At 37.0% G+C, this 17,482-nt stretch overlaps 1 protein-coding gene across 9 annotated transcripts in view; it reads left to right on the forward strand.

The window, feature by feature from the left end:
* Positions 1–17,482, forward strand: part of FAM135A (family with sequence similarity 135 member A) — a 128,254-nt gene that overhangs the window by 37,203 nt on the left and 73,569 nt on the right. For all 9 annotated transcript variants that reach the window (XM_082731295.1, XM_082731293.1, XM_082731294.1 and 6 more), the window contains 5 exons: positions 9,982–10,121; positions 10,228–10,298; positions 12,232–12,405; positions 15,422–15,548; positions 16,230–16,383. In XM_082731295.1, coding sequence (XP_082587421.1) covers positions 9,982–10,121; positions 10,228–10,298; positions 12,232–12,405; positions 15,422–15,548; positions 16,230–16,383 — 666 coding nt within the window. The remainder of the gene's footprint in view (positions 1–9,981; positions 10,122–10,227; positions 10,299–12,231; positions 12,406–15,421; positions 15,549–16,229; positions 16,384–17,482) is intronic.

A 17,482-nucleotide genomic window follows, 5' to 3' on the forward strand; every position in this document is an offset into this window, starting at 1 on the left:
AGTCATTGGCTCATCTTTTTAAAAGCTTTAAGTGTTGATATTAATTGAGGATATAGGTAATTTTCTCAGAAGGTTAATTACTATCATTCCAAAGCAATTTAGAATAATGTATTTTGTACACAGTTTCTTATTCCTTTGTTAGAGTCCCTTTTAGGGGATTTCTAATGACAGTGTTCCTTTTTTCTATTGGAGTATATCTATCCCTCTCACTCAATAAATGTTGGATATAGTTTATTGGTAGAGCCAATGAAGTTGACTAAAAAATAATTTAAAAGGGGTGGGCTGTGAAATAGGAACAAAAAATGTGTGATGTCCAGGGTAGCCAAATGAAGAAGTATTTCAAGAGTGAGAGTATGTGTAACTATTTCTGATGCTGATTCTAAGTCAAGTAAGATGAGGTCTGAGAATTGACTGTTGTATTTAGCAAAGTAGAAGACAATAGTGGTGCTACTAAGAGCAGTTACGTGGGCCAGAATCTATTTAACATGTGAATTAATTACTGTTGTGTAAGAATTTACCCCCAAACTTAATTTAAAACAAACATTATGTCATCGTTTCTGTGGGCCTGGATCCAGAAATTGTTTAACTGCTTTCCTCTGGATCAGGGTCTCTCAAGAGGTCAGTTCGTTCTCCTGTATTCACACAGATTAACCATGGGACTTTGTTGGAGAAATTGTACAGGGATGTGATACCAGGAAGTGAGACTTAACTGGGAGCCATCTGGGAGACTGGCTGTCACAAAAAGGGACTAAAGCCAGAATGAGGGGATGAATTGGGAGATGTTGAATACCAAGGAATCTTTTGAGGGGTTTTGCCAGAAAAGGGAGCGGAGAAATAGGTGTATCTGTAGGTAGATGTAGTAATGGAGCTTAAAGAATTTCCCTGATTATTTTCTCATGAAATATGAACGAGGGCTCTCAGTTGAGACAGAAGGACAAAATAATTTACAAAATAGTACTCTAGAATTGTGGAGAGAAAATGGATTTGGAAAATATAGTATGATTGCTAAGCAGCATTGAAGGTCTATTCGAGATTATTGATCATGAATTAAAGTATAGTCAGAAGAGTTGTGTATTTTTTCCCAGCTACATTCAGCCTGTGGGTACACGTATGTATGTGGATACAAGGGTGGGAAGTTAGATTTTTAAAGGTTGAGATTTTTCTAGGCAGCTATGAGTGATAATGATGAAGTATGAAATTTAATATGGGTAAGGAGGGAAGGGAGATCTTGAGAGAAAGTACAAGGATCCAAAAAAAGTAGTGTAAGATTTATGGAACCTACTAAATGGGGTCAAAAGATTGCTGAACTTGTGGTATTAGAGAGAATAAGCTGGAGAGAGGATGTTGATTGAACTTTAAATTAAAGAGGGATTGCAGTCACTCGTAATGTAAAAATCTAAGGAATGACCATAGGAATGAGAAGCCAAGGAGGGCTAGAAGGCAAGAACACTTCAAGGAGAGGAAAAAGAGAACCCAGGAATTGTGATGGCTAGAGTAGTTTTGGAAAAAGTGACCTTATATTAGGAAATAAAGCCTTCAAGAAATGAAGGCTTTCCAAAGGGTTTGTAGTGACTGCAAACATGAATGAGACGGTGAATGATACTGTCCAAGAGGTGCAAAGCTAGTGGTCGGGGTAGTTTTAGAAAGGAGAGACCAAGAAAGTCTGAAAGCATTAGTAAGGAACAAAGAAGCTCCAGGTTCAGTAGTAGGAGGAGTGTAGAAGCCCCCACTGAGAGGGCTGCGCAGGAGTGGCATCCTTAGGAAATCAGTAGCAAAAACTTGTGCTTTTTGAGGCAGCAGATTCTAATTTCACATTACATGAGTGCTGTTAAAAAAAAAAAAATCTACTTTCCATTGAGGAAAATTTCTTCCCCTTCTCCGCTCTTCTCTGAAATATTACAGAACTTTGATCTACTTCAGATTGGTTTTCTTTCCACTTGGTTTCCTTTGAGATATTTGAAAACTGTCTCAGAATTAGCAAAAATTTTATGTGTGGTACCAATAACTTTTTTTCCTGAACCATATCAGAGTAATTTACCAACATGATGCTCTATCATCCCCACATTACTTCAGTATTTATTTCCTCCAAACAATAACATTCTCTCCTACATAACCCCAATAAAATCAAGAAATTAATGTTGATACATTGCTACCAACTATCCTTAGCCCATTCAAGTTTTGCTAGTTGTTCCAATAAAGTCATTTTTTTTAATTTTCATTTTTATTGTGTTATGTTAGTCACCATACAATATATCATTAGTTTTTGATGTAGTATTCCAACATTTCATTGTTTACGTATAACATCCAGTGCTCCATGCAATAGGTGCCCTCCTTAATACCCACCACCATGCTTACCCATCCCCCTACGTCCCTCCCCTCTAAAACCCTCAAGTTTGTTTCTGAGTCTACAGTCTCTCATGGTTTGTCTCCCCCTCCAATTCCCCCCCCCTTTACTTTCCTTTTCCTTCTCCTAATGTTCTCCACGTTATTCCTTATGTTCCACAAGTAAGTGAAACCATATGATAATTGACTCTCTCTGCTTGACTTACTTCACTCAGCATAATCTCCTCCATTCCCATCCATGTTGATGCAAAAGTTGGGTATTCATCATTCCTGGTGGCTGAGTAATATTTCGTTGTACATATGGACCACATCTTTATCCATTTATCTGTTGAAGGGCATCTTGGCTCTTTCCAGTTTGGCTATTGTGGACATTGCTGTTCTGAATATTAGGGTACACATGGCCCTTCTTTTTTACTCCATCTGTATCTTTGGGGTAAATACCTAGTAGTGCAATTGCTGGGTCATAGGGTAGCTCTATTTTTAATTTCCAATAAAGTCACTTATAGAAAAGTGATCAGTTCAGAATCGTGGATGATAATTAATTGTTATGTTTCTTTAGTCGGCTTCATTATGGAACAGTTCCTCGGTCTGTTTTTGACTTCTATGACCCTGAAACTGGTAAAGACTATAATCCTATTAATGTGTAGGATGTCCTTTAGTTTCCATTACTCTCTTATTTTTCTCATGATTAGATTCAGGTTATGTGTCTTTGACAAGAGTGTCTTCGAAATACTTTATGTTTGTCTCATTATATCCTAGCTGGTGGTACATGATTTGTCACATTACTAATGATGTTAACTTAGATCATTTGATTAAGTCTCCTTAGACTGCTCCACTGTAAACTTACTCTTTTTTACCTTCAAAAGGTCTGGGTTTTTTTTCATTCATTCATATACACGTCTCATACAGACTTAAGAATTTCTATATTATTCAGTGGATATTAATGTATTACTATCATAATTTATTTTTTTTAATTTTTTATTTTTTATAAACATGTATTTTTATCCCCAGGGGTACAGGTCTGTGAATCAGCACTCACCAAAGCACATACCCTCCCCAATGTCCATAACCCCACCCCCCCTTCTCCCAACCCCCCTCCCTCCAGCAACCCTCAGTTTGTTTTATAAGATTAAGAGTCACTTATGGTTTGTCTCCCTCCCAATCCCATCTTGTTTCATTTATTCTTCTCCTACCCACTTAAGCCCCCATGTTGCATCACCTCTTCCTCGTATCAGGGAGATCATATGATAGTTGTCTTTCTCTGCTTGACTTATTTTGCTAAGCATGTTACACTCTAGTTCCATCCATGTTGTCGCAAATGGCAAGATTTCATTTCTTTTGATGGCTGCATAGTATTCCATTGTGTATATATACCACTTCTTCTTTATCCATACATCTGTTGATGGACATCAAGGTTCTTTCCATAGTTTGGCTATTGTGGACATTGCTGCTATAAACATTCGGGTGCACGTGCCCCTTCGGATCACTATGTTTGTATCTTTAGGGTAAATACCCAGTAGTGCAATTGCTGGGTCATAGGGCAGTTCTATTTTCAACATTTTAAGGAACCTCCATGCTGTTTTCCAGAGTGGCTGCACCAGCTTGCATTCCCACCAACAGTGTAGGAGGGTTCCCCTTTCTCCGCATCCTCGCCAGCATCTGTCATTTCCTGACTTGTTGATTTTAGCCATTCTGACTGGTGTGAGGTGATATCTCATTGTGGTTTTGATTTGTATTTCCCTGATGCCAAGTGATATGGAGCACTTTTTCATGTATCTGTTGGCCATCTGGATGTCTTCTTTGCAGAAATGTCTGTTCATGTCCTCTGCCCATTTCTTGATTGGATTATTTGTTCTTTGGGTGTTGAGTTTCCTAAGTTCTTTATAGATTCTGGACACTAGTCCTTTATCTGATATGTCGTTTGCAAATATCTTCTCCCATTCTGTCAGTTGTCTTTTGATTTTGTTAACTGTTTCCTTTGCTGTGCAAAAGCTTTTGATCTTGATGAAATCCCAATAGTTCATTTTTGCCCTTGCTTCCCTTGCCTTTGGCGATGTTCCTAGGAAGATGTTGCTGCAGTTGAGGTCCAAGAGGATGCTGCCTGTGTTCTCCTCAAGGATTTTGATGGATTCCTTTCTCACATTGAGGTCCTTCATCCATTTTGAGTCCATTTTTGTGTGTGGTGTAAGGAAATGGTCCAATTTCATTTTTCTGCATGTGGCTGTCCAATTTTCCCAACACCATTTATTGAAGAGGCTATCTTTTTTCCATTGGACATTCTGTCCTGCTTTGTTGTGGTCTGAAAATATGCAGGGAATTATCCCAATCTTTTGATACTGGTTGAGTCCTGATTTAGGATCGAGGATGTGATCTATTCTGGAGAATGTTCCATGTGCACTAGAGAAGAATGTGTATTCTGTTGCTTTGGGGTGAAATGTTCTGAATATATCTGTGATGTCCATCTGGTCCAGTGTGTCATTTAAGGCCTTTATTTCCTTGCTAATCTTTTGCTTGGATGATCTGTCCATTTCAGTGAGGGGAGTGTTAAAGTCCCCTACTATTATTGTATTATTGTTGATGTGTTTCTTTGATTTTGTTATTAATTGGTTTATATAGTTGGCTGCTCCCACGTTGGGGGCATAGATATTTAAAATTGTTAGATCTTCTTGTTGGACAGACCCTTTGAGTATGATATAGTGTCCTTCCTCATCTCTTATTATAGTCTTTGGCTTAAAATCTAATTGATCTGATATAAGGATTGCCACTCCTGCTTTCTTCTGATGTCCATTAGCATGGTTAATTCTTTTCCACCCCCTCACTTTAAATCTGGAGGTGTCTTCAGGCTTAAAATGAGTTTCTTGTAGGCAACATATAGATGGGTTTTGTTTTTTTATCCATTCTGATACCCTGCGTCTTTTGACAGGGGCATTTAGCCCATTAACATTCAGGGTAACTATTGAGAGATATGAATTTAGTGCCATTGTATTGCCTGTAGGTGACTGTTACTCTATTTTGCCTCTGTTCCTTACTGATCTACCACTTGTAGGCTCTCTCTTTGCTTAGAGGACCCCTTTCAATATTTCCCGTAGAGCTGGTTTGGTGTTTGCAAATTCTTTCAGTTTTTGTTTGTCCTGGAAGCTTTTAATCTCTCCTTCTATTTTCAATGATAGCCTAGCTGGATATAGTATTCTTGGCTGCATGTTTTTCTTGTTTAGTGCTCTGAAAATATCATGCCAGCTCTTTCTGGCCTGCCAGGTCTCTGTGGATAAGTCAGCTGCCAATCTAATATCTTTACCATTGTATGTTACAGACTTCTTTTCCCGGGCTGCTTTCAGGATTTTCTCTTTGTCACTGAGACTTGTAAATTTTGCTATTAGGTGACGGGGTGTGGGCCTATTCTTATTGATTTTGAGGGGTGTTCTCTGAACCTCCTGAATTTTGATGCTCATTCCCTTTGCCATATTGGGGAAATTCTCCCCAATAATTCTCTCCAGTATACCTTCTGCTCCCTTCTCTCTTTCTTCTTCTTCTGGAATCCCAAATATTCTAATGCTGTTTCGTCTTATGGTGTCCCTTATCTCTCGAATTCTCCCCTCGTGGTCCAGTAGCTGTTTGTCCCTCTTTTGCTCAGCTTCTTTATTCTCTGTCATTTGGTCTTCTATATCACTAATTCTTTCTTCTGCCTCATTTATCCTAGCAGTGAGAGCCTCCATTTTTGATTGCACTTCATTAATAGCTTTTTTGATTTCAACTTGGTTAGATTTTAGTTCTTTTATTTCTCCAGAAAGGGCTTTTATATATCCCGAGAGGGTTTCTCTAATATCTTCCATGCCTTTTTCGAGCCCGGCTAGAACCTTGAGAATTGTCATTCTGAACTCTAGATCTGACATATTACCAATGTCTGTGTTGATTAGGTCCCTAGCCTTCGGTACTGCCTCTTGTTCTTTTTTTTGTGGTGAATTTTTCTGCCTTGTCATTTTGTCCAGATAAGAGTATATGAAGGAGCAAGTAAAATACTAAAAGGGTGGCAACAACCCCAGGACAATATGCTTTAACCAAATCAGAAGAGATCCCAAATCGTAAGGGGGGAGAAAGGGGATAAAAAGAGGTTCAAAAAGAAAGAAAGAAAAATAAATAAAATAAAAGAATTTTAAAAAATAAAATGAATAAAGAAAAATATAAAAAGGAAAAAATATATATAGTAGATAAACTAGTTAAAAAATGTTTAAAAAAAGGGTAAAAGTTAAAAAAAATTTAGCAGAAGAAGAGAAAAAAAATGAAAAAGAAAAAAATTAAATTAACTGCAAGACTAAAAAAATCACAGGGAAGAAAAAAAAGAAAATCACAGGGAGAAAGCCATGAATTCCATGCTTTGCTTTCTCCTCCTCTGGAATTCTGCTGCTCTCCTTGGTATTGAAACCGCACTCCTTGGTAGGTGAACTTGGTCTTGGCTGGATTTCCTGTGGATCTTCTGGGGGAGGGGCCTGGTGTAGTGATTCTCAAGTGTCTTGGCCTCAGGCAGAATTGCACCGCCCTTACCAGGGGCCAGGCTGAGTAATCCGCTCGGGTTTGCTTTCAGGAGCTTTTGTTCCCTGAGCGCTTTCCGTAGAGTTCCGGAGGATGGGAATACAAATGGCGGCCTCCTGGTCTCCGCCCCGGAGGAGCCGAGAGCCCGGGGCCCCACTACTCAGTGCGCCCTCAGAGAACAGCGCCCATTTACTCCCATCTGCCTGACCTCCGGCCTTGCTCCGAGCTCACCGAGCCTGTGACCCGTTCAAGGTCACCCTGAGCTGTGATCTTACTGTCGGCTCTGTCTCTGAAGCCAGCTTTCCCGTTCCAATACCCGCACGTTCTGTGACACTCAGACACTCCGATCCTTCTGTGACCCTGCGGGACCTGAGGCCACGCTGACCCCGCATGGGCTTCGCCCTGGTTTAGCATCTTGAGCGATGTCCCTCAGTGGAACAGACTTCTAAAAGTCCTGATTTTGTGCGCCCTCCGCTTGCCGGGAGCCCGCCCCTCCTCCCCCCGGGGTCTATCTTCGCGTCGCTTTGGATTCACTTCTCCGCCGGTCCTACCTTTCAGAAAGTGGTTGTTTTTCTGTTTCCAGAATTGTTGTTGTTCTTCTCTTCGATCTGCTGATGGATTTGCAGGTGTTTGCAATCTTTAGATAAGCTATCTAGTTGATCTGCTAGCTGATGTAGTCTCAGCCTGCTACTTCTTCGCCATCTTGACTCCTGCCCCCTATCATAATTTATTTTGATGCTCCGTTCATCCCCATAATGACCAGGGTAACCTCTTCAGTCTAGCTTCCATGTCCTTTTGAAGTGTCCCCTCCCTCATTCTTTCAGCACTTCTTTACTTTTTGGTATGAAAAGATGATCCAGACTTCTTTTGCCCTGTCTATGCCCCAGCACTGGAGTCATGAATTTCTGCAAAAGCTCTGGTTCCTTTAATGGAAGAGTATTATGAAACCAGTATTTGAAGCTGTGTTGCTCTCAGGCCCTGTGAGTGGACAGAGCTAGTGAGTACATGTATGTACTCATATACAAATTTATACCTATCTTTATCTAAATATATACTGCAAATACCGTGAGTTCACATCAGTATTTCTAATTTCAGTCTGTTACAGGATTCATTTTACACTTATATCTATTTTCCATATTTGTATATCCTTTCTCTGAAAGATTTCAGTGAGAAATTTGACTCTCGTTATCCTTACTATATTTTCTTATTTGAGCGATCACTCATAGGTGCCGGTCTCTTGTCACTGCTCTCTCTCCCTCGAGATCTTCTCCTTACACCTCGTAGGCGTCAGCACCTCATGCCAGGTCACTTCTCTGTGTGGATGCTCTTCCCATACCCGCTTGACTGTGCTAAGTCTTTGTGCTAAGAGTTCCTACTGTAGGGATGTTGGCCTCACCTTACTTTGCCTCCGTGAGAGTGTATCAGGTTGCCACTGCCCACACCCACCCTCACCACCGTTCATCCTTTTTGGACTCCTGGCCTTGTCCCTGGCTGCCTGTCTGCAAGGACACCCTCCTCACCTAATTTGGGCTCCAGCACCCCCCCCCCACCTGTAGCCTTAGGTGTTCTCCCACATGGTTGCCCTTTTCATCTTGCTTGGGCTCCCAGTACCTCACCCTAAGTCAGCCCTCCACCAGAATTGCCCTCTTCATCCTACACAGGCTCTGAAATCAGGTAATACTTCATATGGACACCTACTTATTCCCTTTAGACTCTGGCATCCCACTCTGTGCTTCCTGCTTTGCAGAGATGCCCACCTTATTTAAATGTTTAAATTCCTCCTTGTTGTAATGACCTGATACCAACAACCTGGAAGGAGGTAATCCAATCTTTATAAATAAAGGGCACGGTCTTCACAAGACTGAGCTCACTTCAGACATAGGGTCACACTTCAGGGGTCCACAAGCTACCCACATTTCTGATTAGATGGCTACAAATTCAGGGTTCTTATTACCCCTTCAGGTTTGATAAGTCACTAGAACAACACACAAAACTCAAGAAAGCACTCAACTTAATTATGGTTTTATCATAGCAAAGGGATACCTAATAGAGCCTGCCAAAAGAAAAGAAGCATAAGCAAAGGGCAAAGTCTGGGAGAGTCCCATAGTTGTGAAGCTTCTGTTGTTCTCTCCCCAAGGAGTCAGGATGTATTTACCCTCCCAGAAAGTTTAAATGTGACAGTATGTGAAATATTGCCAATCAGGGAAGCTTACCTGATTGAATCATTGCTCAGTCTCCAGACCCCTTTCCCCTCACTGGAGTTTGGGTTCACATGATGTGTCTCAAGCCCCACTTTCTAGTCACATAGTTGGTCTATTGTGGCCAACCCCTATCCTGAGTCATCTCTTTACCATAAACTCTCTGGACCCAACATGAGTAAACTCCACTACCACCACGACCACCACCACTAGGACCAAGCCCTGAGCCTTAGGTGTTCTTCCATGTGGTTGCCTGTCCTAGGAAATTCTAAGAATTTAGAAGCCACTTCCAAGGGATTGGGACAAAAGCCAAACAAATTCTTTATTCCAAGGGATTAAAGGTTACCACTCAGCAACCAGGACAGTGGCCAATCAAATGCTTTTTTATGCATCTTTGGAAAACTAAATTGCTTCCTTCTGGGAGTACAGATCAATTATTCCTCATAGAGTATCTACCTTGAGGGGCACCTGGGTGACTCAGTTGGTTAAGCATCTGCCTTCAGCTCAGGTCATGATCCCAGGGTCCTGGGATTGGTCAGGCTCCCTGCTCAGCCGGGAGTCTGCTTCTCCTTCTGCTCCTCCCCACTCCCTGGATTGTGCTCCCTCTTTCTCTCTCTCAAATAGATAAGTAAAATCTTTAAAAAAAAAAAAAAAACAACCCAAAACTACCTTGAGATTTCCTGATGTACGTTTTCAGATTAAAATAAATTATATAACATTTTTATAGTGGTTATCATTTACTTCTTTTTTATATAGAAATTGTTAAACTTTCAGAAATGTTCTAATACTGCTATAGAAAATGATAACAGCACTGGAGAGTAATATAATCAAACTTAAGGTATTTAAAAGTATTAATTTACTTCTATTATATTTTTCCTTTTTACCTGTGAGTTACGTATCTTATTTGTTTTAGGTATGACTTTAGCCTTTCCAGCTTCAGTTCATGATTCTCTGATTTGCAGTAAAACATTTCAAATTCTGTATAAAAATGAGGAGGTTGTTTTAAATGATGTCATGATCTTCAAAGTTAAAATGTTGTTGGATGAAAAAAAGGTAAACATCTCTTCATATATATTTAGATAAATATTTTTTGTAGAGCCTCCAGGCATATTTCTAACTTTAAGTATTCAGCAAACCTTATGCTGTAATTTCTCTTCAGATTGAAGAAACCCTTGAAGAAATGAATTTTTTGTTATCCTTGGATCTACACTTCACAGATGGAGATTATTCGTAAGTAGGCTATTCAAACAATTAAAAATCTTTGACTGGGTGGCTCAGTGGGTTAAAGCTTCTGTCTTCGCTCAGGGTCCTGGGATGGAGCCCCGCATCGGGCTCTCTGCTCAGCAGGGAGCCTGCTTCCTCCTCTCTCTCTGCCTGCCTCTCTGCCTACTTGTGATCTCTGTCTGTCAAATAAATAAATAAAATCTTTAAAAAAAAATCTTTAGTTTCTCATAACTGCTACCTATTCTCCATTTTCTAGTTAGAATTTAGCCTCTCCCTTTCTTGTTTATTTGAACTACTTCTGTCTAATCATGGAGTCTCATAAGAGTAGTTAGGGCTACTCTTTTGTACCCATGTCAATTCCATGAGCCCCAGGTAGCACATCAGACAAGTTGAAGAAATAAATAATTTCCTAAACTCTAGAAACTCCACTGTTGGTATAATACCACTACTATGAGACGTTTAAATATAACAGAACTCTCTTTCACTGTATCACTGACCATCTTTCTTATGGCATAAGTAATGCCATCTTTAGGTAGGACTCTTAATATTTAGAGAGTTTTCAAGACTGATGACCTTATACCTTGCAGTTGTTTGTAGTTTGTTAATTCCTAGAGTCCTTGAGGAAATTTTAGGACTGGCTGTTCTGAACTTGCTCACACATCTGAACATGCAGTCATATATTTTAGGGACACAGTGTGCTTGTGTTCATTTAAAATAAGTATCAGATTTAACTTTTTTAATTAATTAATTAATTAAAACTTTTTTTGCATTGATTTTTTTTTGCTTATTTTTTTTCCAGTATAACAGTATTCATTATTTTTGCACCACACCCAGTGCTCCATGCAATCCATGCCCTCTATAATACCCACCACCTGGTACACCAACCTCCCACCCCCCCGCCGCTTCAAACCTCTCCGATTGTTTTTCAGAGTCCATAGTCTCTCATGGTTCACCTCCCCTTCCAATTTCCCTCAACTCCCTTCTCCTCTCTAACTCCCCTTGTCCTCCATGCTATTTGTTATGCTCCACAAATAAGTGAAACCATATGATAATTGACTCTCCCTGCTTGACTTATTTCACTCAGCATAATCTCTTCCCTCATTTTAAACGAATTTATAAAAGTACTTCTTGAAAACTATACATAAATTTAGATAACACTTGTAGAATAAATGACTAAGCATTTACCTTTTGAAAGGTCTACTTGAGATACCCTCTTTACTGTCATGGAGAAATAAGAATTTTTTTTATGTGGTAGTTCTGCTCCTTTGTAAAACTTGTTGATTACAAAGAATTCCTTAAGGGATTAAATTTTAAACCAAATCAAAATTTTGTAAATGAAGTAAGCTGAAATGAGTAAGTAGTTTCTTAACTATGGTACTTATAATATATATATGGGTTAAAATACATATACACACGCACACAAACACACTTTGGAAATCATTCTCAAAACAATTGTTTTAATTTTTTATGTGTATAAATCTAATAACAGACTAAATATCTGTGATCAAATATCTACCAGTTGCTTGCTTGCTTTCAAGCAGCACTTAAAAACAAAATTTTATACAATGAAAAATAATTTTAACTATCTTTTTGAGATTTATTACTATAGGATTTGACCTATGTTATAGTATAGTCTTAGAATGAACAGTATTCTCTATGGAATAAAATTTAGTGAAAGACAGAAGTAATTCCTAATCAAAAAAGATGCATTTTATAGGGGCATTAGTTAAAAAACAGTACATATCATGGACTGGTAGAAAACTAAAGGTAAAATCCGATTATTTTCTTATTACTAGATTTCCAATTTTTGTCTAATGCAAATGTAATGCTTTAAAAATTATTTGCATTTTAAATTTTAAAAAACTAAATAAGTAACTATAAAATATTAGCCTTTACTGAATATGCCATACTTACATGCAGATTGTGTTGCTTTTTCTAGGGCAGATGATCTGAACACCTTGCAACTAATAAGTAGCCGAACATTGAAGCTGCACTTTAGCCTCCATAGAGGCCTTCATCATCACGTTAATGTTATGTTTGATTACTTCCACCTTTCTGTGGTGTCCGTCACAGTCCATGCATCATTGGTTGCACTGCACCAGCCACTAATAAGGTAAATTTAACCAATACTCTGGTCCTTATTAATGTAATATCTTTTATTTTATAGTGTAAACGTATACTTTGATAAAGATAATTGAAGTAATAAGGAATTTCTATATTTATAATTATTAAATAAATGCTTCCATTTTATACTAGAGTAATAAAATAACATTTTAGAGCATGAGAACATTAGATTGGTAACTCTTTTAATACAGAAATATAGAACAATCTTTGTCAAGTAAACTGACCAAGAAAAATAGTGCAGTGTGGAAGTATACATACAGCATTGTTTAGTCTGTACCTGTGTTTTTAAGCAATGCTGTACAGTGTTCATACTCTGAAAAAGTATATTTATTTTTTCTGTTTCTTTGTCTCATCTGGATCACATAAAATTTTCTTAAATCTGTGCTATACAATAATTCTTGTTTTCTAAGTCATTAATCAATTTTGTGGCTCTTTACTAATAAAGTTTTTAAAGTATAACCTGTATCATTTGAATTTAAAGGAACCTAATATTCTAGATTATAATAAATACATTCAGATAGTTATTTTTCTGCCCACTTCCATAGGGAAATGGATTGTTTTTCATTGTATAAGAATACGTTTCAAGCTCTTCAGTTTTTTACAATACAATATCATCCTTTTGTGGTATGGGCAATAGATGGACACTTTCAAAATCAGTGACTTATATGAAAAGACTCCAAATTGATTTGATTTCTGAACTGTCTACAGTTTTTGTCAGTTTGGATTCCAACAACTGATACTTCAGGGTTATAATGTTGAACTGATAGATCATGAAAACTAAGTAGGTAATTCTGTATAATTACCCTGAGAATATATAGAAGACCAATACAAATTAACATAATGTCCACAAGTAACAGCTTCCCATGGTGCGTATCCTTACATTCTTTTACCTCTTCCATTGTGTTGTCCCATGGTTGCCTTGAGAGCACAGGGCCAGGAGGAAGTCTTCCCCTTTCCCCTAAAGACGTGCTTTGCTTTCCTTACTCTGTAGTTAGATCTGTAACTGTTTGTTGTGCTCTCTTTGTCTTACCTCTTAAACCTTTGACAGCTTGTTCTCCCGGTTGCTATAACTTCTGTACAGGACAGTGTTCCTGTTACATAGTTTTATTATAAACTTTAAAAAATGTTAGATGTTAATTGAATAAATTAATATGTAACAACATGATAGCTGAATGAAACTTCTTTAATAAGAAAGTGACTTTTTGAAATTAAACTTTCAAATAAGTAGTATACAATATTACTTTTTAGGTTTTTAATGCTTAAAGTTTATTGATAAGATACATTTCTTTAGTTTTCTGAATCTCCTGTTGTAGTTTCAGTAAGAATCCTAACTGAAATATTTGAACCGTTCCTTTTTCTTTATAACTGTTCATTCTTTCTGTATAATGCTTAGTTTCTCTTCTGAGAAATGTACAAACAATTCATAGAGGTTAGCTCAGTTATTCATGTTGCTTGCTAAGGCCTGGACTAGAGTTAGTGATATTTACATCACTAATCCTAGTGAGTTAAATGTGTGCTTCCTCTTGCAATGCAGCAGTTTTTGCCACAGACTAGTAGGAGAAAGAGGCAGCTCATCTCCTAGAGACCGTCTACTGGAAGAAGACATTTTTGGCTCAGAATTAGAAGCCAAGAGGATTAACTGTTGGCTCTGGTTAGTGACTGGGAAAGACACTGAGGTGCTGCAGCAGCTGAGGTTGCTGTGCCTTACCCAGCTGCCATGGGCCTTTGTATCCCCTCTCTTGCGGCTAGAGCCTCGCCATGAAAGAAGCAGGATCTCTCCCTGCCTTTTTCCTTGCCTGTAAATGAGAGGTTGGAGAAGGGAAGCAAGGAAAGGGTAAAGAAGAGCTTTATGTTGGTGCATGCTGGTAGAGGGGTCATGTTAAGGGTAACATTCCTCACTATGCTTTGACAAAGTTTTTCCTGAAGTTTCATTACAGATGGGCTTTTTTCCCCTCTAAACAAAATGAAACAGTATTTTACAATCTCATCTTTTTAAGTGTTGTTTTTATTAAAACAATTTCTATGATTAACCCAACTACAGACCTTAAATCAATTATTTGTAATAAGTGGAACCCTACAGAAGATTTCTTGGTTTTTTTACATAACCTATTTTTATATTTGAGCTTTTTAAATTATAAGTTTTTATGACTCAATTCTGAAAAACACATTGTAGTAAGTGTAATTTACCATTGACTTGCACCTCCCTTCTTTGCTGGGATATGGATATTTAATATTTGCAAAGCAAATTGATTTTGCAAATGAAGACTGCTTTCTGCTTATGGCAAAGTTGATTCACTTTTCTGTCTTTTCCCTTTTGCCGAACTGCCAAATTGTCCAAATGCTTTGGCCTACTTACAATTAGCCAATACTTTATCTCAAAATTGTGTATGATTTTAAACATTCAAGCAGAATATGCTTATTGTATAGAATCTATAGTATATTAAATGTAATGTTAATACTAACAGCAGTAGTTCGTATAATATGGATTGAGACAGTACCTTGAACTACTTGAAAATTGTCTTAATGGTGTTCATAGACTTGTAGTAAAGGGAAAGGAAATATCTTCTTTTTGAAAAAAGTAGATTTAGTAATTTTTCTTTTACTACATTTATGTAGGAAACTCTTTCTGTAAGTAGAATCAATATACGATTTTTAGGTTTTTAAACTCGGTACCAGTTCTGACAGTCCAGTATTTCCAAATTAAAGCTTGATCCTCATTTGTCGTTTAGCTACTCTGGATCCCACAGTTTTATCTTTAGAATTCTTTAAGACTTCCTGAAGCCTGATTATGGAGAAGTTCTCTCAGGCATCTAGTCTTAGTTTTTTATATATTCATTGTCTTTTCATAATTATTCCAGTTATTTAAAGGAAAAAGTTAAGAATACTCTAGAAATTATAACCTTGCAAATCCCTGCTCTTTATTCTTATAAGATTTTCTTTTGTAAACATTTAACATTTAAATAGACTGTTATGGCAGTAATAATGTGTAATACTTATTCCTCCAGCTTTCCTCGCCCTGTGAAGACTACTTGGTTAAATAGAAATGCACCAGCACAAAACAAAGATTCTGTGATTCCTACCCTTGAAAGTGTGGTCTTTGGTATTAACTACACAAAACAGTTATCGCCAGATGTAAGAACTAATACATTTATACTCCCTTTTTTCCCTCTTATCTTAAGTGAAGTGTTTTTTAATTGTTTCATCTGTGAATGTGATTTTTTTTATTAATTGTTTGAGCTCAACAACTTACAGATCAAGTTAGATATGATCTTAACAAATTATTTATTGCAAAATTTAACCTGATAAAGATTTACCAGATTTAATGGGTAGATATCTTTGACAGCTAGTGCCTTTTTAAACTTGTTACTACCACTTCTTGCTCCCTTAACAGAACTGGTAAATCACTCAAAGGAGCTCGTAAAGATCAGCTGCCAGAATTGAGACCCAGCTTGCAGTATTACAAGTACAATTGCTATTCCCTTGGAAGGAGAGGGGCTTATGCTGTAAAAGCAGAGTATCTGTCCCTCAGTGCAAATGGAATTTGAATCTCAAATTTTCAAAAACCATAATTTAATCTGCTTGCTTTAAAAACCCACTGTAATTGAAATTTTTAGAGTCACATTTTATGTTTTTAAATAACTTATATGAATAAGAGCAACTCCCTACAATATTGCTGATTTTTTTGTGTGTGTTTTCAAATAATTAACTAATAAACGCTTGGGATTCTTTCCTTTAATTTTCTAAGTTTCAAATGTAATGTATTTAGAGTTTTGGTAACTAACACTCTATATCCCAAATCTGTTCTTTGTTTAGGGTTGCAGCTTCATCATTGCAGACTCCTTTCTACATCATGCCTATCATTTTCATTATACCCTTTGTGCCACTTTGCTGCTAGCCTTCAAAGGATTGCACAGCTACTTCATTACAGTAACAGAAGAGATTCCCTCTTGTCAGAAACTAGAACTGGGTATGTTAAAAGTAGTCAGACCTAACATATAGTTCAATTCTTCTCTTCATTCTCATTTTGCTAGTTAGCTGCTTTGCCATAGTTTTTCTATACTAAAACTATAATGTTTGTATGCTTCAGTTTTACTTCTCTCTCAATTCCATCTTTTTTGACTCTTGATAATTACTTTCTGCAATTGAAAAAAATTTTTTTACGATATTGAGAAATAACTTCTTGGTGTTAAGTTTGAAGTGAGTCTTTTGATAGCTTTTTAAAAAATATATGTCAATATTCTACTCCTATTAAAATCAGAAAACATACTAGAAAGCAAACATAATTACCTACAGAATTTTGGAAAAATAAACTAAATCTGTGCTTCTAAATTATTAACAATCTAAGCAGATTGTAGGTGCTTGAAACATTTTTATATACATTTGGCTTTAAGTGATCTCAGATCTTAGTTCTTTTATTTCACATCAGAATAATAACATTACTCAATTTTAACATTTTGAAATTTATTTAGATCTCTAAAAAATCAGCCTTGGTTTTAGTCCAACAGTAACATCTGCATATATGTTATAGTACGCAATAAAAAATCATATTGCCTTTATTTTGTATATACCATTTATAGATTGCAACACGTATTGTGCACAGGATAAATTTTGGGGATGAGCAAAAATAAGTTTTTATTCAGACCTTTTATGATAGTTTAAAAAGCTTTTCTTTTCAAACATCAGGTAGTAGCTTATAATAAGCACATTTTAATTATCTCTTCAGAATAAATTAATTTTATCAGTATATACTTGAATAAATCAAGAATTACTTTTAAATTTTACTTGAATTAATCAGTGTTCTTTGTTTATTTCTTTGTTTCTTAAGGATCTCAGTCTTAACAATATTGATGTACTCTTAAAAATAGTCACTGTTACTGAAAATAATTCTTGGGCTTGAGAGTAATTAGCCTATTTTTATAATTGCCTATTTAGGGATACAAAAGAATTGTAAGAATATGTAATGATTTGTAGCTCACTTAAATTCAGCTGTGAGAAAATGCTGGATATTGTGCCATTGCCTATCAGCAGCTACTCCAGTGGATTTGATTAACAGATATCGTTCGGTT

This window comes from Mustela nivalis, assembly GCF_964662115.1.
Source record: "Mustela nivalis genome assembly, chromosome: 5".
Lineage (NCBI taxonomy): Eukaryota > Metazoa > Chordata > Mammalia > Carnivora > Mustelidae > Mustela > Mustela nivalis.